Source organism: Ipomoea nil, unplaced genomic scaffold, assembly GCF_001879475.1.
Source record: "Ipomoea nil cultivar Tokyo-kokei standard unplaced genomic scaffold, Asagao_1.1 scaffold3169, whole genome shotgun sequence".
Taxonomy (NCBI): Eukaryota; Viridiplantae; Streptophyta; class Magnoliopsida; order Solanales; family Convolvulaceae; genus Ipomoea; species Ipomoea nil.
The window spans coordinates 2,139,389-2,163,877 of NW_017619597.1; the positions used below are offsets into that span (position 1 = coordinate 2,139,389).

The window sequence follows — 24,489 nt, forward strand, 5'->3', positions numbered from 1 at the left end:
TTCAATTTTTTTGATACATAATTTTAATAAATTGACATTTAAAGATTGGTTCTAGATCTGAATTATAACCGTAAACTATTAATTTGATTGCTTTAGTATCCGGTTCAATTCAAACCGAACCGTGGTCATCCCTACGTATACGCAATAATTTGTTGGAGTAGTAAAATAAAAAAAAATGTTCACTTTAAGGGTATAAATGTCAATTTAATATATCAGGGGGGAAAAAGTACCACTTTTAGAATAATTGAGGGGGCTAATGTGCTTACCTAAATAATTGAGGGGGAAAAAGTGCTATAAGTATTGGTAGGGAATATCCCGACCGCCATAGCTCCGCCACGACCGAGGTGCCTTTGTCTTTGTCTTTTTGTCTTTGCAGGTAGCAGGTCGGGCTTTTTATGAAGAACCCGGTCGGGTGAATTGCCCGAGTGATAGTGTCGACCACCGAGCGGTAGCCCTTTGGCGAGGGAGCTGATAAAGGACACGTGGCGGCTCTCTGTGGCGACAGATAGGGCACCCGGGAGGATGACACGTGGTGGCTACGTGGAGAGCATGCCGAACGACCGGATTTGTGTCTCCGGCGCAGCGGCTATAAATACCCACAGTAGCTACAGTGTAAGGGACTTTTGGACGATCGATAGGTTGTTACTAGAGAATCCTGACCGCAGTCAGTCAGCACTCAGTGCAACCAAGTAGATTTTACTTAGGGCCTTTACCGTGATCAATAAAGAAATTTACTTGCTTTAATTGATCTCGGGTTCGTTTTATTATTGCTTACGTAGAATTAGCAGTATCATTTTGGCGCCGTCCGTGGGAACCCGTGCAAGAAAGCAACGTCTTGACGAGCACTCGGTTCCTTTCCGACGATGTATCCGTGGGCATACAACAATTTCGCCGACGATCAGGTGGATGCAGCGAGTTCATCCGATCACCACGCTACCCAACAGCAGGGTCAGACGGTGGACTTGAATCTTAATCTATCACCACCACACCCATCCAACACATACCCGGCTGCCCAACAGCCGGTGAACTACATTCAACCGGGATACCCAACACCCGGTCAGCCATATCAACAACAGCCGGTGATGTATCCCGGTCAGTATCCGTACCCGGTCCCACCTCCGCCGTATGAGTATTGGCCTGGCCAACCGATGTACTATACTCCCCCGGTTGGATATCCATCGTATACACCTGCTTACACGGCTCCAGCCAGGTAGAGCCGCAGCATCAGTCCGCTTCTCGGACTCGACGCTCGGCTCGTTCGCGGTTGGGGTCGGGGGGTGCTGATGCGATGGAGGCACCATGGCAGGCCCAGCAAGCAGCCGAGGTTCCCGCCCAAGCGGAGGATCCCGAAGAAGCTGCCCGAGCGGCAGCTTTCAATCGTCTTCGACCGGAGATGCGTCAGCGTTTGGGACCCCAAGACCCGAACTGCCAGCAAGAAGACGCACAGATGCAGGAGGCCAGCCAGGAGGCTTCATCCGGGTATAGCGGGTCGAGATCTCACCGACGGCGACGCGCTCGGGATACAGCCCAAGCTGCTCAAGCCGCCAAGCACAACGAGACCCGAGGATTGCTCTGCAACCTCCAGGCGGAGTTTGCGCAATTTAGAAACGCGCACCCTGCAACACCTCCGGTCGACCAATCGACCCTACACCAGACGCCTTTCACAGCGGCGGTGATGGCTCAACCTTACCCGCTTGATTTAAAGGTCTCTGGAGAGAAAAGTTATGATGGCCGGACAGACCCCGAGGCTCACGTTAACGACTTCTACAGCAATATGATGCTGAAGGGCGTGTCAGACGCTGTAATGTGTAGGGCTTTTTATTCCACGCTCACCGGCCGGGCGGCGGAATGGTTCCGAACCTTGCAACCGGGCTCGATCGACAAATTTGATAACTTGGCGATCAAGTTCGTGAGGAAGTTTATCACTTCCAAAGTGGTAAGGAAGCCTTATATGTATCTGGAGAAGGCCAAGCAGCTCGAAGGGGAGAGCTTGACCGACTTCCTCATCAAGTGGAAGGCGGCGGTCGGGGAGGTTGAGCCCATGGATGATGCGACCGCCACTCACATGTTACACATCTCTCTCCGGGCGGGCTATTTATATCAAGATTTCATTTTACACCCCCCGGCCACTTATGAGGGGCCCTTCGAAGGGTCACAGATTATGCCAACGCCGGCGAGGCGAACGCCGTAAAGCGCTCGCAGGAGGTCGGGTCTTCGTCCCGTAAACCGGCCGGCCGGGCGGAACACCGATCGGGTGATGACCATCCCCGATCCCGCACCAGGCCTGGTGAGTTTACGGCCTTGAACCGATCCGCAGCAGAGGCCATGCACTACGCTCAGTCCTGCAATCTCATCAAACTCCCCCATCCCGATCGAGACGGCCCCGACAAGAGTAAGCATTGCGCTTACCACCGATGCGCTGGGCATGACACTGAAGAGTGTACCCACTTGCGCCAACTATTAGAGGACTTGCTTAATCTTGGGAAGTTGGACAAGTGTGTGGGGAGGAGAGAAGACCCCAAGAGGAACACCGATCGGAGAGATCAGCGGCGCTCCCATCACCGCTCCGATCGGTCAGGTCAGGACCGAAGAGACGATCGAAGAGATGATCGTCGTGATGACCGACAGGACCCTGACCCTCCCTCTAGCAGCCGACCAGCAGGAAAGCCAACCATCCACGTCATTTTCGGTGGATTGGAGGACGCTTCCCGACCGCGGAGTAATTGCCCGGTCGCCGCAGTAGATTCCCGGGAGACCGGGAAGAGGCAAAAGATGGAGCCCATAACCTTCACCCTGGAAGATCAACCCAGCAGCGGCGACCACGGCATGGAGGCGCTCGTGGTCACGATTGATGTGAAAGGGACGGATGTCCAGAGGGTTATGGTCGACACTGGCAGCAGTGTGAACGTCCTTTATTTGGACGTGTTTGAGAAACTTGGCCTTGACAGGAAAGAGCTGACTCCGGTCGGTGTACCACTATCGGGTTTTACCGGGGCTCTTATTTACCCCGAGGGAAAGATAACGCTCCCAGTTGAGATTGGCACACCTCCAAAGTCGATCAAGACGGAGCTGGAATTTGTTGTGGTCAACCTCCATTGCGTCTACAACATTATCCTGGGCCGACCCGCGATTATGAAGATCGGTGGGATAATTTCCATGGCCCACTTATGCATGAAATTCCCCACCCCTAATGGGGTCGGTGTAGTCCGCGGCGACGTCCAATCCGCCCGGAAGTGTTACACCCGAGCGGTCAACAGACGTGACTCCGGTTCGTCTTCCCGGGTGAACACCATAGCCAAGGAGGAAGCTAAGGATCGGAAGGAACAACCTGAGCCCTCCGAGGAGATAGAAGAAGTTCCCCTATCCGAGGACCGACCGGATAGGAAGATTAAGATTGGCCGGGCCCTCACACCCGAGCTCCGAGCGGAAATCTTGGCCATACTCCGAGAGTATGCCGATATCTTTGCATGGGGGCCTGAAGACATGCCCGGGATCGATCGATCGGTAATTTGTCACAAGCTTGCCATCGATCCCGCAGCAAAGCCGGTCGTGCAAAAGACCAGGCACCTTTCTTTTGATCGCCGCGAGTTTGTCAGAGAAGAAGTTAAGAAGATGGCGGCGATCGAGCACATCCGACCGGTGATCTATCCCGAGTGGGTGGCCAACATTGTCCTTGTTCCTAAGCCCCCAGCTTGGAGGATGTGCATAGACTTCACCGACCTCAATAAGGCCTGTCCGCTCGACCCGTATCCTCTACCGAGTATCCACCAGATGGTCGACGAGACGGCCGGGGCCGAGTTGATGAGCTTCATGGATGCATTCAAGGGCTATCATCAAATCATGATGCACCATGAAGATGAGAGCAAGACAGCCTTCGTGACCCCGGATGGGTTGTATTGTTACCGAGTGATGCCGTTCGGCCTCCGTAACGCAGGAGCGACCTATCAGAGAATGGTCAATATGCTTTTTGCCAATCTGTTGGGCCGAACGATGGAAGCTTACATTGATGATATGCTGGTCAAGAGTCGGGACCGATCCGACCACACTCGGGATCTCCGGGAGTGCTTCCAGATCATGAGGAAGTACCAGTTGCGGCTGAACCCGACCAAGTGTACATTTGCGGTTCAGACCGGCAAGTTCCTCGGCTATATGATGACTAAGAGAGGAATTGAGCCCAACCCGGCCAAGGTAAAAGCGATTCTGGACATGCAACCACCTTCTACCATTCGGGAAGTCCAGCAATTGACCGGTCGGTTGGCAGCTCTCAGCCGATTCCTCTCCAAGTTAGCCGAGCGTGCTCTACCTTTTTTCAAGGTATTGCGGAAAGTTAATGGATTCGTCTGGGACGAAGAGTGCCGAGCGGCTTTTGATGAGCTGAAGGAGTATCTCATGTCACCAATTGTGCTCTCAAAGCCCGAGCTCGGAGAAGAGCTAGACGTATACCTCGCCGTCTCCGATCGTGAAGTAAGTGCAGTATTGTGCCGAACCGATCCGGAAGGGGTCCAGCGACCGGTGTACTATGTAAGCCACGCGCTACATGGTCCCGAGCTCCGGTACTCCCGGTTAGAGAAGGTCGTCTACGCCTTATACATTGCCGCGAAGAAGTTGGCTCCCTATTTCCAGGGTCGAGCGATTCGCGTGTTGACCGATCAGCCGATCGGGCCAGTCCTCCGAACTGCTTTATCATCCGGTCGCCTAGTCAAGTGGGCGTTGATGTTGACCCAGTACGCGATCGAATACCGACCGAGACCAGCTATCAAAGGTCAGGCCCTCGCTGATTTCTTGGTCGAGTGCACCGCCCGGGATACCCGACCCCCCGAGGTTGTGGATCCCGAGGCTGAGTGGTGGTCGTTGGCTACTGACGGGTCGAGTAGCAAGAAAGGGGCAGGAGGAGGAGTGGTGGTCACGAGCCCGGAGGGTTTCAAAGTCTATTTTGCTCTCATGTATCAGTTCCATCCGACCAATAATGAAGCCGAGTACGAAGCCTTTGTTAATGGCTTACAGTGCGCTCGAGACTTGGGGGCTGACTACATTCGAGCTCAAACAGATTCCGCGCTCGTGGTCGGGCAGGTTCTCGGAGATTATGAAGTCAATGGAGAGCGTCTGCAGTTATACCGAGACCTAGCCGTGGAGAAGCTTGCTCAGTTCCGGGGGTATACCGTCCGGCACATACCCCGATTGGATAATGCCGACGCGGACATCTTGTCAAAGTTGGCTCAAGACGCCCCGGAACATATGTCGAAGATAGCACGAATTTTGGTGATCCCGAGACATAGCATCCATCGCCTACCGGTCAATCCGATCCAACCGGTAGATGACAATTGGATCACCGATTTAAAGGATTTCCTCGAGCACGGTCGACTCCCAGACGACCCCCAGCGTGCTCGGAAGGCCAAGCTTAGAGCCCCAAGGTTCCAAGTCTTGGACGGTCGTCTCTACAGGCGATCGTACGGAGGACCTCTTATGCGTTGCTTGACCGCATTTGAGGCCGATCTGGTCATGAAGGAATTACATTCGGGAATTTGTTCTTCACATCAAGGGGGCCGATCATTAGCCCGTCGTATCATGCTGGTCGGGTACTATTGGCCGTTTCTCCAGCTAGACTGTGAAAAGTTAGCTCGGGAATGTGAGACGTGCCAACTGTTTGCCCGAATGCCTGGACGACCGGCAACCTTCTATCAGCCGGTCACGACTGCAATTCCCTTCGCTAGGTGGGGGGTAGACATCTTGGGCCCTTTTCCTCAGCTCTCCGGTCGGAGAAAGTTCGTGATTGTCGCCATCGATTACTTTTCCAAGTGGATAGAAGCCGAGCCCTTAGCCACGACCACATCTCAACAGTGCGCTCGGTTCCTTTGGCGCAATGTGATTTCCCGCTTTGGTGTGCCCGTGCATCTCATCAGCAACAACGGCCGCCAATTTGTAAGCCAGTATTTCTAGAACTTCTTGGCCACGATCGGGACGATTCACGTCCGATCGTCGGTGGCTTACCCGCAGGGTAATGGTTAAGTGGAGAACGTTAACTGGACGATTTTGGAAGGTCTAAAAAAGAAGTTACACTCGACTGGTCGTAGTTGGGCCGATGAGTTGCCATATGTGCTGTGGACTTATCGGACGACCCCGAGGGAAGCTACTTTGGAGACCCCTTTCGCCTTGGTTTATGGAGCAGAAGCCCGACTCCCAACCGATCGAGAGAGAACCTACAATGCGGAAGAGAACGAACATGCGATGGTCGTGGATCTCGACGGGGTCGAGGAAAAAAGAGAGCTAGCCGCTTGGCATATGGCCGAGTATCAGAAGCGAGTCAAGAGTTCGAAGGATGTTCGGGTCAACCCTCGCTATTTCCAAGTGGGAGATTACGTTCTACGACGAAGGGAGGCCAGTAAACCTTTGGAAGGCGGAAAGCTAGCTCAAAACTGGGAAGGGTCGTACGTCATCAGCGCCATCATACGGCCGGGTACATACCGACTGGAGACAACAACCGGTCGACTAATCGAGGGGACTTGGAATTCCGAGCACCTCGTTATGTTTAGGCATTAGCCTATTTTTTGTAATCTTTGAACGAAGTCGGGGCTCGACCTGCGAGTTAGTCCCGGTCGTCATTTGTAATTAAATTTATGGTTGTAAATATTTGTTCAACCGCCTGCGTGCGGAGGGTTTAATGTATATACGATCGGTGATTGCTTGACCGTTTGCATACGGCCGCCTGATCGGTTATTTTCTTTACCTTCATTGCATACAGTTAAATTCATCGTAAAGATACATCGACCGAGCGACCCTATCGACCGGTCAAACGCGCTCCTCCTCGGCGGACATTCGGGTCACGCCATTGATCAGGGAAGCCAGGAGCTCTCAGCATAATTCTCCGATCCACTCAACTTCTTTCCACTATCGCACTCACTAGTGCCTCGAGAGCACAATAGTGTGGGGGCTGGGACAAGGAAGTATCTATAGGCCCGTCGCTCGGAAAAACCCGACCGTGGGGGCTTACCCATTTTCAATTATTTCGTCAAGGCCTGGAGATCGGGTAAACCTGATCGGGTTGGCCAGTATGATGCCGAAATTTCGGATGCACGACCGGGCCTTAAGCGCATAAGGTCGGGCTTCAAACGAATTCGATTGCTGCATGACCGGGCCAAAAGGCCATGAGGTCGAGCAGTTAGAGTCGGCGCGCGTATGGCTAAAAGTTAAAAACGCGAAAAGAAAAACGAACGGTACAAGTTAAATAAAGGATAAGTTTATTGATTGTCGGAAAGAGTGCCCGGTACAAATTCGGGACCGGGCTCCCGATTAAGATCATTACAAAATAACGAAGCCGTAACTACTTCGTCTCCTTCGCTTTGTCCTTCTTAGAAGTACCCGCCTCGCTCGGGGTGGTTCCCGTTGACGTAGTCGGGTTGGCCGTAGTCTCCTTTGAGGCAAAAGGGGAAGGACCGGGATCAGCCAAGTCGGGAGGGAGTGCAGACAGTACGAGTTGGAGGTCGTCTCCTTCGAGAGCTTGCCCCAATCGCTTTTGAGCTTTTTCCAGCATCTTCCTTTGGCCGGCCTTGAAGGCCCACCGACCAAAGGATAGAATTAGATCCTCCCCGACCTGGGTCCGTCGAGCGGCTGTGAGGAAGGCTGAGCCTACTTTGTCATCCTTGAAAGCTGATTGGGCCAGCTCGTCCGGATTCTCCAGTCGGGTTTTCAGGTCCTTGTTTTCCCCGATCGCCCGTTGGGCGACCTTTTCCGCCAGGACCCGGTCCTCCTCACTCTTCTTCAAGGCCTTTTGGACCTTCTCCAGCTCGGCCTGGATGTCCTTCACCTCCTGAAGACGTCGAGCAGCCATCTTCTTGTGACGGTCGGCTTCCTCGGCTAGCATTGCCCGACCTTGAAGAAGTTGAGCCGCTCGGGAGATCTGCAATGGAAAAGATGTTTAGTCAGCTCGACCAGAAGCACTTGCATAAAGTTTAGAAGAAGAAGGTGCTTACCTCGGCCAGGTCGTGGCCAATCCGTTCAACCACTTGAGTTGGGGTCATCTTCCCCAAATCTTCTTTAACTGGCCCGGCATTACTGATTCGGGCCAGTATGGACGACTCGTCCTTATTTCGCCCGGTTGACGGGCTCGGGCTATGCTGTTTCTCGGCGGCGTTTGATACCGCCCACCTCAGTTACGCCCCGCTCCGGCGCTTTTTCTTTGCCCCGGGCGACTTCCACCCGGGTAATCAGTACGTCGCTTGGCTCGACCACAAAGCCCTCGGCCGTCGTAATGGTCGAGGTCCCCAGGGGTCGGGCCACCGGGACTTCCTTTTGCCCGGTTGGCTTCGCCTTCGCTTTCTTCTTATCGCCAAGGGAAATCTTGGCGGGTGGGGGAAGGGAAGTGTCGTCATCTCCGAATTCGGCCATTTCTGCAAAATAGAAAATAAACAGTTAGGTCGGGAAGATAAAGAGCAGTCAGAATATTGAGGGTCGGGGAAAGTAGTTAGCCTCGAACCTTTACCCTTCCTTTTGCCCCGAGCGAGCATCCTTGCAATTGTTACACCCGCCGGCTCGGGTTTGTATTTTTCGTCCAGGTCGTAAACCGGGTCGGGAAGCTGGGCCGCTTCGTAGCACTCGGGCGATTTGAAGATGCGATACTCGTAAATCTCGCTCGAGATCTTGGTCACAGCATCTATGAGGGTCTGGGTCTCGACTGGGATGACTTGCCTTCGAAAATGTTGGCTCCAGACCCTCTCGACCGGGAGGATCCACGGATCATATTTTACCGAAAAGATCCGGTTTTCCACCCCCGGTTGTTCCCGGGCAGCCCCTCAATCGAGCACTTATCTGCTCGGGACTGCGTCATCAGGAATCTAGCCCCGTATGCGGCTGCCAGCACTTTCACTTGGTAGACGAAGTTGAAGAGCTCCATGGTGCAGGCTAAGTTGTGCCGACTACAAATTTGGGGGAAGCACGCAATCATCCGATGTGCGTTCGGGCAAATTTGACCGGGTACGACCTGGTAGTAACCCAGGAATGCGGTGAGGAGGCTAGAGAAGGGGAACAAGATCGGGGCCATTAACGAATCGTAATGCATCCCGATCCACTTCCCCCGGTGCCGCTCGATGATATTCCCGAGCTGCCTGCTGGTGTCAAATTCGACTCGACCGGCAAGAGTTGCTGCGATTCTGCTTGCTTCCCCTTTCGTCAGCAAGCTCATCTGGCCTTCGACGCTCTCGCTGTTGAGGAACTCAAACCCGTTCCCGCTTGGCGTCGCCGGCCCGGCCGGGTCCTCCTCGACCGTTTCCGTTTCGTTTGCCCGGTGTCCCACCTCGGGCTCAGCTTGAGGGTAATCCCCTATTACCCTCGTAGGCGTTTCCCTAACGCCTGCATCCGGGGAATTTCGTCCGCTCGTGGACGTCTCATCGCTTCCCGACCCGCTGGAGCTCGACCTTAATGTCCCCGACGAGCTCGATGACCTTTCTGGCTCGGGGGCTCGGTCGGGTATGTGCTGTGGTCGTTGCTCGACCTCTGGAGAGTAAGACATGATGTCCACCTCCTCGCTGCTCTGCTCGATCGTGTTGTCGTAGTCTGCGACTGAAGCGTTCTGGCTGTCCGAATTCGACATATTTTTCTACCTAAAGGTCGGTCGGGGTTAGTACAGGGTTCGGGAATTTAGATCGGAGTTAGTTCTACCCTACTCCTACGCAAAGTTAAGAACGAAGAAAAAGATAAGGAATTAAGAGCTTACCGGTTGATGATGCTTGGAAGAAAACTTGAAGCTTGGTTTGCTCGATTGGTTCGCTAAACTGCTGCTCGGGACTCTCTAAGGGTACCGATTGCTTCAGTGGATTGAGGAAAGTTCAAATGAAGGCCTCAAGGGCCTATTTATAGGAGAGCATTTAGGCGGGAAAACGAATCCACTTGCGTGACACGACCCGCACTGATTCCGAGGCAACCGTTGCAATCGCCGAGGCCGGCAGTGGCCGACACGTGGCGAGGGAAGGAATGACAGCTGGCCGGTCGGTTTGATGGCCGACGTTTGGGCTTCTTCATCCCGTCCCGTTTTCTCCCGGACGGTCAAAAAGGCCCGGGCTGGGGGGCTTTTGGTAGGGAATATCCCGACCGCCATAGCTCCGCCACGACCGAGGTGCCTTTGTCTTTGTCTTTTTGTCTTTGCAGGTAGCAGGTCGGGCTTTTTATGAAGAACCCGGTCGGGAAGCGACCGGGAATTGCCCGAGCGATAGTGTCGACCACCGAGCGGTAGCCCTTTGGCGAGGGAGCTGATAAAGGACACATGGCGGCTCTCTGTGGCGACAGATAGGGCACCCGGGAGGATGACACGTGGTGGCTACGTGGAGAGCATGCCGAACGACTGGATTTGTGTTTCCGGCGCAGCGGCTATAAATACCCACAGTAGCTACAGTGTAAGGGACTTTTGGACGATCGATAGGTTGTTACTAGAGAATCCCGACCGCAGTCAGTCGGCACTCAGTGTAACCAAGTAGATTGTACTTAGGGCCTTTACCGTGATCAATAAAGAAATTTACTTGCTTTAATTGATCTCGGGTTCGTTTTATTACTGCTTACGTAGAATTAGCAGTATCAAGTATATAACTCAGGGGTAAAAAGTGCCATTTTCCCTTTTAGAAAATATGTTTTACTCATCTTGTGAGCTACACTAGATCACCAAAGTATAAAATTGAGAAAAATCATTATAGTTGAGGACCATTTTAGGTATTAATTCAATAATTATAAGTGGTGGAGGATGTAGTAGTGGTGATGGTGGTGGGGTTATGGCAAATTATGTTGTGGAACCGTGTCCACCTTGCAAGGTGGACACGATTCCCAAACTGTTCATAATTATGAATATATAGTTTAAAAATTATGAACATATAGTTCTATAATTATGAATATAGAGTTGTAAACGTAATTATAAACATATAGTTCTGTAATTATGAATATTGAGATTCAATAATTGTTAATATGAAGTTCAAAAATTATAAATGTATAGCTTTATAGCTTAGTAATTATGAACATAGAACCGTATCCACCTTGCAAGGTGGACACAATCCCACATCATAACGATTGGTGTGGTGATAGTTGATAGTACTAATTCGTACCGTAGAGATGTATGTATATGCGTATGTATAAGCATAAAGAAGAATCAACACAAGAAATAGGAGAAATTGGCTTCTTTTACTAAACTGGTTTGTTGTTGTTTGTCTCTGCATTTTGAGAGAAAGGGGAGAAGAGGGAGAGAGAGAGCCGAGAGATGGGGAAGGGAGGAAATGGGCCTCCCCCTTCCCAAAGGGCTCCAGGCCCTTTTAAAGGCCCACCGAGGCGGCGGGTTTGACCCATCTCGGGTTTGACCCTGACCCGACTGCGAGCGATGGCACGGACCCGGGGTATATACCTTATCAAAAGCCCCCACAGCCCGTGCCCTGACGACGAGCATCGAGGAAGGGTTCGGGCTGGAAAAACGAGCTACACGGTCCGTGACATATGCCGGTTGTCTCGTTAAAAACCTTAGGCTAACAAAAAACCCAGTGGGAAAAACTTTAGCCAAAGGAAAAAAGAGTGCAACGCTCAGACATAGTCCGGTGGACCGAAAGGGAGCACCCGACCCAGTGGTCGAGCTCGCAACGCAACTTGCGAAAGGCCGAGCCCAGCCGGTTCGCGACTGGATTGCCGGGCACGACTGGGTTGTCGATTCGACTGCGACCTGGAGATCTACTAACCAACTATGGGGTTGGATCCGCTTGTGACCGAGGGACCGGATTCATTCGGGCGAAACGTTATTTGGGCGAAGCGAACGCGATTCGACCGTTTCGACCGACGAACGTGCTACTCGGGCAAACTGAAACGCAGACGAGCTGCTCGGGCCAACGCAGCCCCCACTCCCGCAGGTGCAAGAACCGTCAGCACAAAGGAGTGGATACGACGGGTTACCGTCCGGGAAACGACATCGCGGTCGGGAAGTGCCTCGACCGGGTCCGCAATGTGAGTGCACCCGGCTATAACTACAGCGCCGACGATCGGGCACAACACCGCTAACGAGCGGTACACACACGTTGCTAAAAAAAAGCGGTAAAGCATCACACAAAGATAGTAAACACATCGCTAAAAGCGGCATCGCCAAGAGGCGGTAAACACATCGCACGGCATCGCCTAAAAGCGGAAACAACATCGCTAAAACGCGGCATCGCTAAGAGGCGGAACAAGCACATCGCGCGGCATCGCCTAAAAGCGGAAACAACATCGCTAAAACGCGGCATCGCTAAGAGGCGGACAAGTGCATCGCTCGGCATCGCCTAAAAGCGGAAATATCATCGCTAAAACGCGGCATCGCTAAGAGGCGGACAAGCGCATCGCTCGGCATCGCCTAAAAGCGGAAATATCATCGCTAAAACGCGGCATCGCTAAGAGGCGGAACAAGCACATCGCTCGACATCGCCTAAAAGCGGAAATATCATCGCTAAAACGCGGCATCGCTAAGAGGCGGAACAAGCACATCGCTCGGCATCGCCTAAAAGCGGAAACATCGCTAAAACGCGGCATCGCTAAGAGGCGGAACAAGCACATCGCTCGGCATCGCCTAAAAGCGGAAACATCGCTAAAAAGCGGCTCCGCTAAAAGGTGGAACAAGCATATCGCTCGGCATCGCCTAAAAGCGGAAACAACATCGCTAAAACGCGGCATCGCTAAGAAGCGGTATCAACCGGTATAACCGGACTCATAGACCCGGTGGTGGCAATGCCAACCTAACCGGTCATAGAGTGCCATAACCGGACTCATAGACCCGGTGGTGGCAATGCCAACCTAACCGGTCATAGAGTGCCAGTGGTGGCGAGGCCAACCTAACTGGTCTTTAGAAACACCGGAGGCGGCAGTGCCAACCTACTCGGTCTAACAAGGCGCGTGGCTCACTTCCCCTTCTCGTCGGAGGTGGCAGTGCCGACCTACTCGAGGTGGGAAAGCGCGTTGGACGACCGGGCTAATAGCCTCCAGGCGACCCCCATGCCAGCATCGCCTTACCCGGGCAGACGGGTTGAACCAGCCGCTCTAGGCCGACCAGGCGCATGGCCTCGGGCGACCCACATATCATATGTTATCCGAGCAGACGATTCGACCCGGCCTATCCTGCCCAGCCCCCCACTGTCGGACGTACTTAAGTATAAGGGCGTGTGACAGTGAAACTAGCGGCCGGGCGAACTTAGGGCGCGGTCTTCGGTCTTCGGGTGGGCCGTTTAGGACGGGATATTCCCGACCTTGGGCCCAAACTGCAGTTCCCGACTCGTGGGCCTTGGAACCTTTCTTAGCCTTAGGCTTGCTTCAACTGCTGCTTGGCCGTCACGATCGGGGGTTTCCCGAGTGCCAGCCCGAACCGATCCGGAAGGGGTCCAGCGACCGGTATACTATGTAAGCCACGCGCTACATGGTCCCGAGCTCCGGTACTCCCGGCTAGAGAAGGTCGTCTACGCCTTATACATTGCCGCGAAGAAGTTGGCTCCCTACTTCCAAGGTCGAGCAATTCGCGTGTTGACCGATCAGCCGATCGGGCCAGTCCTCCGAACCGCTTCATCATCCGGCCGCCTAGTCAAGTGGGCGTTAATGTTGACCCTCACCCCGGACGGGCTGTATTGTTACCGAGTGATGCCATTCGGCCTCCGGAACGCAGGAGCGACCTACCAGAGGATGGTCAACATGCTCTTTGCCGATCTACTGGGCCGAACGATGGAAGCTTACATCGATGACATGCTGGTCAAGAGTCGGGACCGATCCGACCACACTCGGGACCTCCGGGAGTGCTTCCAGATCATGAGGAAGTACCAGTTGCGGCTGAACCCGACCAAGTGCACATTCGCGGTTCAGACCGGCAAGTTCCTCGGTTATATGATGACCAAGAGGGGAATTGAGCCCAACCCGGCCAAAGTAAAAGCGATGCATCGAGGAAGGGTTCGGGCTGGAAAAACGAGCTACACGGTCCGTGACATATGCCGGTTGTCTCGTTAAAAACCTTAGGCTAACAAAAAACCCAGTGGGAAAAACTTTAGCCAAAGGAAAAAAGAGTGCAACGCTCAGACATAGTCCGGTGGACCGAAAGGGAGCACCCGACCCAGTGGTCGAGCTCGCAACGCAACTTGCGAAAGGCCGAGCCCAGCCGGTTCGCGACTGGATTGCCAGGCACGACTGGGTTGTCGATTCGACTGCGACCTGGAGATCTACTAACCAACTATGGGGTTGGATCCGCTTGTGACCGAGGGACCGGATTCATTCGGGCGAAACGTTATTTGGGCGAAGCGAACGCGATTCGACCGTTTCGACCGACGAACGTGCTACTCGGGCAAACTGAAACGCAGACGAGCTGCTCGGGCCAGCGCAGCCCCCACTCCCGCAGGTGCAAGAACCGACACGTGGCGAGGAGGGGAATGACAGCTGGCCGGTCGGTTTAGTGGCCGACGGTTGGGCTTCTTCATCCCGTCCCGTTTTTTCCCGGACGATAAAAAAGGCCCGGGCTGGGGGGCTCTTGGTAGGAAATATCCCGACCGACATAGCTTCACCACGACCGAGATGCCTTTGTCCTTTTCTCTTTGTCTTTGCAGGTAGAAGGTCGGGCTCCTTGTGAAGAACCCGGTCGGGGTCCGACCGGGAGTTACCCGAACGATGATGTCAACCACCGAGCGGTAGCCCTTTGGCGAGAGAGCTGATGGAGGACACGTGGCGGCTCTCTACATCGACAGGCAGGGCACCCGGGAGGATGACACGTGGTGGCTACGTGGAGGACATGCCGAACGGCTGGAGTCCTGTCCCCGGCATAGCGGCTATAAATACCCACAGTAGCTACAGTGGAGGGACATCGAATACCGACCGAGACCGGCTATTAAAGGTCAAGCTCTTGCTGACTTCTTGGTCGAGTGCACCGCCCGGGATACCCGGTCTCCTGAGGTTGCGGATCCCGAGGCTGAGTGGTGCTCGCTGGCTACAGATGGGTCAAGTAGCAAGAAAGGCGCAGGAGGAGGAGTGGTGGTCACAAGCCCGGAAGGATTCAAGGTCTATTTTGCTCTCATGTACCAGTTCCACCCGACCAACAACGAAGCCGAGTACGAAGCGTTCGTTAACGGCTTACAGTGCGCTCGGGATTTGGGGGCTGAATACATCCGAGCTCAGACAGATTCCGCGCTCGTGGTCGGGCAAGTTCTCGGGGATTATGAAGTCAATGGAGAGCGTCTGCAGCTTTACCGAGATCTTGCCATGGAGAAGCTTGCTCAGTTCCGGGGGTATACCGTCCGACACATACCCCGATTGGATAATGCCGACGCAGATATTTTATCTAAATTGGCTCAAGATGCCCCGGAACACATGTCGAAGATAGCTCGGATTTTGGTGATCCCGAGACACAGTATTCATCGTCTACCGGTCAATCCAATCCAACCGGTAGAAGACAATTGGATCACCGATCTGAAGGAGTACCTCGAGCATGGTCGCCTCCCAGACGACCCACAGCGTGCTCGGAAGGCCAAGCTTAGAGCCCCAAGGTTCCAAGTTTTGGACGGTCGTCTCTACAGGCGATCGTATGGAGGCCATCTGATGCGTTGCTTGACCGCATTTGAGGCCGATATAGTCATGAAGGAACTGCACTCGGGAATTTGCTCTTCACATCAAGGAGGCCGATCCCTGGCCCGTCGTATCATGCTGATCGGGTACTATTGGCCGTCCCTCCAGCTGGACTGTGAAAAGTTAGCTCGGGAATGTGAGACGTGCCAACTGTTCGCCCGGATGCCTGGACGACCGGCAACCTTCTATCAGCCAGTCACGACCGCAATTCCTTTCGCTAGATGGGGGGTAGACATATTGGGCCCCTTCCCTCAGCTTTCCGGTTGGAGAAAATTTGTGATCGTCGCCATCGATTACTTCTCCAAGTGGATAGAAGCCGAGCCTTTAGCCACGATCACCTCTCAGCAATGTGCTCGTTTCATTTGGCGAAATGTGATTTCCCGCTTTGGAGTGCCCGTGCATCTCATCAGCGACAACGGCCGCCAATTCGTAAGCCAGTATTTCCAGAACTTTTTGGCCACGATCGGGACAACTCACGTTCGGTCGTCGGTGGCTTACCCGCAGGGAAACGGTCAAGTAGAGAACGCGAACCAGACGATTTTGGAAGGTCTGAAAAAGAAGTTACACTCGGCCGGTCGTAGTTGGGCCGATGAGTTGCCATATGTCTTATGGACTTATCGGACGACCCCGAGGGCAGCTACTTTGGAGACCCCTTTCGCCCTGGTTTATGGAGCTGAAGCCCGACTCCCGATCGAGGCTTGGATCCCGACCGATTGAGAGAGAACCTACAATGCGGAGGAAAACGAACATGCGATGGCTGTGGATCTCGATGCGGTCGAGGAAAAACGAGAGCTAGCCGCTCGGCGCATGGCCGAATACCAGAAGCGTGTTAAGAGTTCTAAAGACGTTCGGGTTCACCCTCGTTATTTTCAGGTTGGAGATTACGTTCTACGACGAAGGGAGGCCAGCCAACCTTTAGAGGGCGGAAAGCTAGCTCAGAACTGGGAAGGGCCGTACATCGTTAGCGCGGTTATACGGCCGGGTACGTACCGGCTGGAGACGACAACCGGTCGGGTAATCGAGGGGACTTGGAATTCCGAGCACCTCGTTATGTTTAGGCATTAAGCCTATTTTTTGTAATCTTTTGACGAAGTGGGGGCTTGACCTGCGAGTAGGTCCCGGTCGTCGGTTGTAATTAAGCTTTATGGTTGTAAATATTTGTTTGACCGCCTGCGAGCGGGAAGGTTTTAATGTATATACGATCGGTGATTGTTCGACCGCTTGCATGCGGCGGCCCGGTCGGTTATTTTCTTTACCTTCAGTGCACGCAGTTCAATTTATCAAGCTACACCGACCGGGCGAATTTATCGACCGGTCAGATGCGCTCCACATCGGCGGACATTCGAGTCACGCCACCGGTCGGGGAAGCCAGGAGCACACAGCATAATTCCCCGATCTGATCACTTCTTGTCCACTATTGCGCTCACTCGTGCCATGAGAGCACAATAGTGTGGGGGCTGGGATGAAGGAAGTATTTACAGGCCCGGGCTGGGGGGGCTCTTGGTAGGAAATATCCCGACCGACATAGCTTCACCACGACCGAGATGCCTTTGTCCTTTTCTCTTTGTCTTTGCAGGTAGAAGGTCGGGCTCCTTGTGAAGAACTCGGTCGGGGTCCGACCGGGAGTTGCCCGAACGATGATGTCAACCACCGAGCGGTAGCCCTTTGGCGAGAGAGCTGATGGAGGACACATGGCGGCTCTCTACATCGACAGGCAGGGCACCCGGGAGGATGACACGTGGTGGCTACGTGGAGGACATGCCGAACGGCTGGAGTCCTGTCCCCGGCATAGCGGCTATAAATACCCACAGTAGCTACAGTGGAGGGACCTTTGGGACGATCGATAGGTTGTTGTTAGAGAATCCCGACCGCAGTCAGTCGGTACTCAGAGCAACCAAGTAGATTGTACTTAGGGCCTTTACCGTGATCAATAAAGACATTTACTTGCTTTAATTGGTCTCGAGTTACTTCATATTGCTTACGTATAATTAGCAGTATCAATAGTGATAATAATATAGAAACTAGCTTAAAGAGAAAGACTAAAATATCTTCCGATTAAAATGAAGATTTTTTTTTTTTAATTTTATTTTGTTTGAATACTAAATATAGAAAAATTTAAATAATAATTTTTTTTTGGAATAAAAAGATGTTTAAAGACCAATTACCCTGTAATGTGATGACATCCCGGTTACTCATTTAAGTGAATGGTCAAAGGTCGAACCTAACCTCCATAGTGATAACATAGAATTTTTGAGTTAAAAATATTTGAAAAACAATAGAACAGATACTACCAATAAGTATAGAATATATACTACCTTGAGTTTCAAAAAAAAGATGTTTAAAGAATAATTTTAAAAAGTTGTTTTTCTAGTTTCCAAACAATTTTGTTTCCAAAAGTCGCATATAAACAATAAACCTGTGGGTTATTCTTGCCTTCTTCTTCACTGGTATATCGTCAGCTATAAATAAGCCCAGCCTTTCTGTGACCGAACGCGGAATCAATAAAATCCAAACCCCAAATTCTCGCTCAATTTCTCACCAGAGTGAGTCCAAGGCAGCCTAGCCTGAGAATGGCGGCGAAGGGGAAGAGCATCCGATTGCCGCCGAGGAAAACGGCGTTGTCGTGGGCGACGGTGTTCACCGCGCTCATAATGGTTGCCTTTTTCGTTTTAATTATCCTCGCTTTGGGGGTTATCTCGACGTCCAGAGAGTCCCCGAGAGCGCACGATCTCACCACAATCGCGCGCACCGCGACGGAGAGGTACTTGACTACTTCTACTATTATACTCATGAAATTCGACTCTGATCTAATTGTTTTTGTTGGGAATCGTTGGGTGCAGGGAAGATGATGGCGATAAAGGAGATAGGTGGGTTGAAGTGGTTTCCTGGGAGCCTAGAGCCTTTATCTATCATAATTTCTTGGTACATTCTTACTTTTTTTTTTTTTTTTGGTTTAAATTTAATGAATATGTGTTGCTGTGTTTATATTAATTTGGGCTGTTAGTTGTTATGACATTACACTTTAGGTGTTAACAACGTTATACCAATCCTTCCTTCAAAACTATTACATTTTCCATATAAGTAATAAACAGTTTAGTATTACAAGTATTATATTTGCTAGTAAAGAACTTCAAGTTTTTGGCCATTGAATAAGAGAGGGAGATGGGAAGAGGTAGAGAACTGAGTACAGAGGAATGGGTTAAGTGGCTAAATAAAAAAGGTTAAAAGTTGATGAATTTTGGGGAGTTAACTCCATTTTGCTCTAATTTTATTTGGAAATCTGTTTAGGAATTATCTTTGGATTTTCTTAATTTGATAGCTTGATTGTTGCTAGTACAAGTTTAAGTTTATATATTTTCAAATTTTCATTTCTAATGCATACCATTTTGTTATTTTCTTTGACAGTCAAAGAATGAATGTGAATATTTAATTAGCCTTGCCAAGCCCAGTATGAGAAAGTCAACGGTTGTTGACGACGAAACTGGCAAGAGCAAAGATAGCAGGTGAGCATCCCTGAACACTTGTGCAAACATGTGTGTTTAAGTTACACTTAGGCGATGTTTGGAAACTAGGAAAATAACTTCTGGAAAATGTTTTCTGAAAAATGGGTTATTTTCCAGAAAACATTTTCATTTCTAGTGTTTAGTTACATTCCAGAAAACTGTCTTGGTGAGTTTGGTTTATTTTTCGGAAAATGAGCAGAAAATGAAAGGGTCAAATACCCTAAACTATATCCGGTCAACTCCGAAGACAAAACCGGCGTCGCCGGTCGCCTTCTATCTCGCTGCCCAGGAGCTTTTTCTCTGCCTGGAAAATGACTTCTCCCAAAAAGAGAGGAGTCATTTACCACAAAATTGGCTTTGTTTTCCTTTGATTGGAAATCAATTTCCATTGACTTTAGTATTTTCCCCCTTGCCAAACACTAGAATCATTTCCCAGGTTTCCAAACACACCCTTAGGCGATGTTTCTTTTGGGCTTACTATTTCCCTCTTCCTGTCAGGGTGCGGACAAGCACGGGAACATTTCTAACCAGAGGAGGTGATCAAATAATCAGTAACATCGAAGAAAGAATTTCACATTTCACTCACATACCTGTAGGTAAGCAGTTTGACAAAAGCATGGTAACTATTTGAATGTGAATAATGTTTTGTATGTTTTGGTGGCCGAGCAACTTAGCCTTCCAAGTTAATAATCTGCTTTTGAACTTTGAAGAGTAATTCTGAATCAAACCCATACGATATTTTGAATGAAATTCATATGATGTCTCCAGAGCTCAGTAAGAGTTGAAACTACCTTACCTTAATGGCATTATTATGTGACAGTGCTTCTCTTGAGCATCCCTAATTTCTACGATGGCCATGAACTTGAAATGTAAAAATTGTCTCTTGTGCTTATGCAGAGAATGGTGAAGGCCTTCAAGTTCTCCACTATGAAGTGGGCCAGAAGTATGAACCCCACTATGATTACTTTGATGATGAGTTTAATGTTAAGAATGGGGGTCAACGAGTGGCCACACTTCTCATGTACCTGTAAGCAAATTTTCTTGCACGCCATATATATTCAATTTTGGATAGGATTTTCTAATCCTCCCTTTCCTTATTCAAAAACTCTACAGGTCTGACGTTGAAGAAGGAGGAGAAACAGTTTTCCCTGACGCCATGGGTAACGTTAGTGCCGTCCCTTGGTGGGATGAGCTATCCGAATGTGGAAAACGCGGATTGTCTATAAAACCAAAAATGGGCGATGCATTGCTTTTCTGGAGCATGAAACCAGACGCAAGTCCAGATCTATCTAGTTTGCATGGTGAGTAACCGAGAACAAAACCGTGGGTTATTGACACACTTAAGTCTTGTAAATGTAGTAGTTCTGTCAAGTTGACGTGCACTTGATTGGATCAATTAACGATATATGATTCTCATATCTTTTGACAGGTGGTTGCCCCGTTATAAAGGGTAACAAATGGTCATCTACAAAATGGATGCGCTTGCACAAGTTTGATACATAAACTGTGCAAACGGTAAAATCCATTAACCAGACTACCACCGCGAATATTGTGGATGGAAACCGTGCATGTTAGCGTAATATGGTTACTGTGTTTACATTTTGACAGGTAGGGAATATGGTTTTGGATGAACTCAGTTTCTGTGCTGGAAACTGGGTATCAAGAGAGCCTTCTTCTCAACTCCTTTCATGGCTTCAAGTCTCTGACAATCTTATAGCTACAGAAAACCGGCAAATAGGGTAGGAGATAGAAACAGAAAGACCAAACTTAAAGCATACATATAGTGTACAATTTTTACTATGTTTTCCAGGGTAGCCCGTTCATGTTGTCATTCAAAGCATAAATTGTACAGTTTTTAGTATGTTTTTCTGTTTTTGGTGATGCATCTGTCTTTCTTGCTTTTCCAAATGGGTTGGGTAGTATGCGGTCCTGATGGCATCGAACCAAACTAATTTCTTGTAAAGACACGGCGTCACCTCGCTTTGTAGCAGCTCCGGCCCGCATCAACATGTTGCCTTAACAGCTATTTTCACTATATTGCTTGAGCCTACCTGTTACTCTCAGGCGGTCAAATTTCTTGAGTGGCGTGATGCAATGGACGCAGAGTTCAATGCCTTGGTCCATAATCATACGTGGCATCTCGTTCCATCTCAACAAGGTATGAATGTTGTTGGTTGCAAATGAATTTTCAGAACCAAACGGAAGGCCGATGGTTCAATAGATCGTCATAAAGCAAGGTTAGTAGCCAATGGTTTTAATCAGGTTGCTGGAGAGGATTTTTTTGAGACCTTTAGTCATGTGGTTAAGCCCACTACGGTTCGTCTTCTCTTATTTTTAGCTATATGTCGTGGGTGGTCTATTCGCCAGTTGGATATTCACAACGCCTTTTTAAATGGCGAGCTAGCTGAAACTGTTTACATGCGACAACCACCTAGTTATGAGGATAAGTCGTTACCTAATCATGTATGTTTGCTTAAAAAAATCTCTATACGGTCACGTGCATGGTCACAAGGCTACATGATTTTCTTGTCTCTGTGGGCTTCTCGCCTTCTAAGACAGATGTGTCTCTTTTTATCTGTTCTCGTGACAATATTCGTCTTTATTTCTTGGTGTATGTTGATGACATTTTGATTATGAGTTCTGACTTAGATCGTGTTACTGCTCTTATTGATAAATTAGCATTTGAATTAAAGGTTCGTGATATGGGTGTGCCTTCTTTCTTCTTGGGAATAGAAACTGTCCCGTTATCTGGCGGTATGCTTTTATCCCAACAACGGTACATGAAGGATATTCTCAAACGTGCTGGCATGGTGGATTGCAAGCCAGTAATCACGCCTGTCTCTTCTATGAAAATCACTGACGACGTAGTTGTTCCCTATGCTGATCCAACACAATACAGGAGTCTTGCTGGTGCTCTTCAGTATCTTACGGTAACTCGTCCGGATCTAACTTATGTTGTTAATCTATTGTGTCAACATATGCATGCTCCCACTACTACAGACTGGGCCTCTCTAAAGAGAGTCCTGCGGTATGTCAAAGGCACCCTGAATCTTGGCCTGCGTGTTTCTCGGTCTACATCTATGGATATTCACGCCTATTCTGACTCAGATTGGGCTGGCGATCCGAATGACTGCAAATCTACTAGTGGCTTTGTTGTGTTCTTGGGCAGTAATCTTATATCTTGGGTTTGTCGGAAGTAACGGACTGTGGCACGTTCTTCGACTGAAGCAGAATACAACGGACTCGCTGATGTATCTGCAGAAGTTACATGGCTCGTTTCTCTGTTACATGAAATTGGCATCCCACCTGCATCTCCTCCTCGACTACGGTGTGATAATTTAGGAGCTACTTATTTATGTGTCAATCCAGTGTCTCATGCCCGCACGAAGCACATTGAGATTGACTATCATTTTGTTCGCGATTAAGTAGCCAAAAAGGAGTTAGAAGTGCACTTTATTTCAACCAATGATCAACTAGCGGATATTTTCACAATGTCTCTGTCGTCTCTTCGTTTTAACTCTCTATGTGACAAGTTCAATGTTTTGGCTAGCCAACCTTGTGCTTGAGAGGGAGTATTAGGACTATATTATTCATATCAGTATCAGTATTAGGACTATATTATTCATATTTGACTAGGACTATATTATTCGTGTTAGACTAGAATTCTATCTAGCATTTCTATATATTCGTTCTCTGTACTCTCAGACATTATTATTGAATACAACACAATTATATTCTCAGGTAGGGCTTCTTTTTTCTTGAAAAATCTTGGATTGGTTGATGAAATGACTGTTTTACCCCATCACAGACCAAGCTCTCATAGAGAATAATTTTGTTGTCCGTTACAGATTGTCCCTTATGGATAAGGATGGAATCAGAGCGAGGACAAAAGTAAAACACTTCAAAATGGAATAAAAAAATATTAATGAGAAAATATAAAACGTAATTAATTAAATAAAATAATTCAAACAGAAAACACAATTAAACACATTATTAATTGTGCACCATTTTTATTGATAAATACTTTTCTTTGAATACGATTAGACTTGGCAATTCGTGAATACGGGTCCTTTAACGGGTCGACACGATAATGACACGGACACGATAAGGCTAGACACAGACACGACACGTTATGGTTAACGGGTTCAAATTTTTAACACGAACACGATTTGTTAACGGGTTGACAAGATAGACACGTTTTGTTAACAGGTTTCAAGTTGTGTCAACACGAAACTTGTTTAAACCTGCAATTTCTATTAATATATATATATATATATATATATATATATATATATATATTTTAAAAAAAACTAAAATTTAAAGTTAAGTTATATAAACAAAAAATAAAACCTACAATTCAATCTATCAAACAAACTAAAATATATTCAATTCATAACATTCATAAAATGATAAAATAACATAAAAAAAACACAATTAAAGGAGTATATACTAGTTTTTAGAATAAAATTGTACACAACAGAAATTCAAATTTCAAATTGTTAAGCATAAACAATTGGTGTAGGATCTTGGTCTAATGTAGTAAATTCATCCTTAGTCATGTTCATAATATCTTTTGTAATCTCATTCATGAGAATGATTCTTACCTAAATGACAATAGTTCTTAGCGAGTTATAAACAGGTTTGTGTAAACGGGTTAACACGATAATATTAACGGGTTAAATGAGTTCTTAATAGGTTTAACGGGTTGACCCGTTAAGACATGAAACATAACGGGTTCTTAACAGGCCAACCCGTTAACAACCCGGAACACGTTTAGGCTAAACACTAACCAGTTATTTTCGTGTCCAGTTTCATGTCGTGTTAACGGGTCGTGTCTATAATTGTCAGGTCTAAATACGATGACATACAATAAAACAATGTTAAACTAATTTAACTAGATTTTTTTAAAAATATTTTCAAATCACCAAACATATTTTATATTAATTAGTTTATTGTAGAATACTAATGTAGAATATACGAACGGTCTACTTTATTGTATACGGTCCTAAGTCGGTTTCGGGTTCGGATCATGTGCCTAGTCTGCTTGTGGTTTAAGTCTTTGGGCTCGAATTACGTGATAGTGGGTCAGAAGTCACCGAGCTAAAGATCAGTTAGTAGAGAATGTCAAAAGTCTCTCTCTCAGTAATAAATGCGGTATTTATAGTCATATGTAGGGAACAGGTTCCGGCCCTACGGCATGAAGAGCACGTGGAGCCCATGCACGAGCTCGAATCGGGGTCCCGAGAGGCTCATACACGTGCCTTAATGTTTATGCGAGTAAACATCATATTGTTGAGTCCAGGGGTCGGTAGCTCGTCCCCGACCTAAATAGGTCGGGTGTGCGCCGAGTCCTGATGGGCCTATGTGCCGCGGTAATTATAACTGCTCGGTAGGGATGACAATTCTACCCGCA

At 49.1% G+C, this 24,489-nt stretch overlaps 1 protein-coding gene across 4 annotated transcripts; it reads left to right on the top strand.

Moving 5' to 3' along the window:
- Positions 1-18,131: 18,131 nt before the first annotated feature.
- LOC109167720 (probable prolyl 4-hydroxylase 8) lies at positions 18,132-20,977 on the top strand. 4 transcript variants are annotated; one of them, XR_002051903.1, is made up of 8 exons: positions 18,132-18,334; positions 18,414-18,495; positions 18,979-19,076; positions 19,575-19,672; positions 19,974-20,103; positions 20,190-20,377; positions 20,506-20,684; positions 20,733-20,977. XR_002051903.1 is itself a non-coding variant. In XM_019316820.1 (8 exons), exons 1-7 carry the CDS (start codon positions 18,144-18,146, stop codon positions 20,577-20,579), a joined length of 861 nt encoding a protein of 286 aa, XP_019172365.1. In that variant the 5' UTR covers positions 18,132-18,143; the 3' UTR covers positions 20,580-20,595; positions 20,687-20,977. The 4 variants fall into 4 exon arrangements, 3 of the variants coding, with proteins under 3 accessions (XP_019172365.1, XP_019172366.1, XP_019172364.1); XM_019316820.1 differs by having other exon boundaries at positions 20,506-20,595; positions 20,687-20,977; XM_019316821.1 differs by having other exon boundaries at positions 20,506-20,591; positions 20,685-20,977.
- The last annotated feature ends 3,512 nt before the right edge of the window (positions 20,978-24,489 follow it).

Excerpts from the sequence above, each read along its gene's own strand:
- LOC109167720 (XM_019316820.1), top strand. The coding sequence starts at position 18,144 with ATGGCGGCGAAGGGGAAGAGCATCCGATTGCCGCCGAGGAAAACGGCG. Across the intron at positions 18,496-18,978 it reads TTATCTATCATAATTTCTTG|TCAAAGAATGAATGTGAATA; the intron begins GTACATTCTTAC and ends TTTCTTTGACAG. Across the intron at positions 20,378-20,505 it reads AGATCTATCTAGTTTGCATG|GTGGTTGCCCCGTTATAAAG; the intron begins GTGAGTAACCGA and ends ATCTTTTGACAG.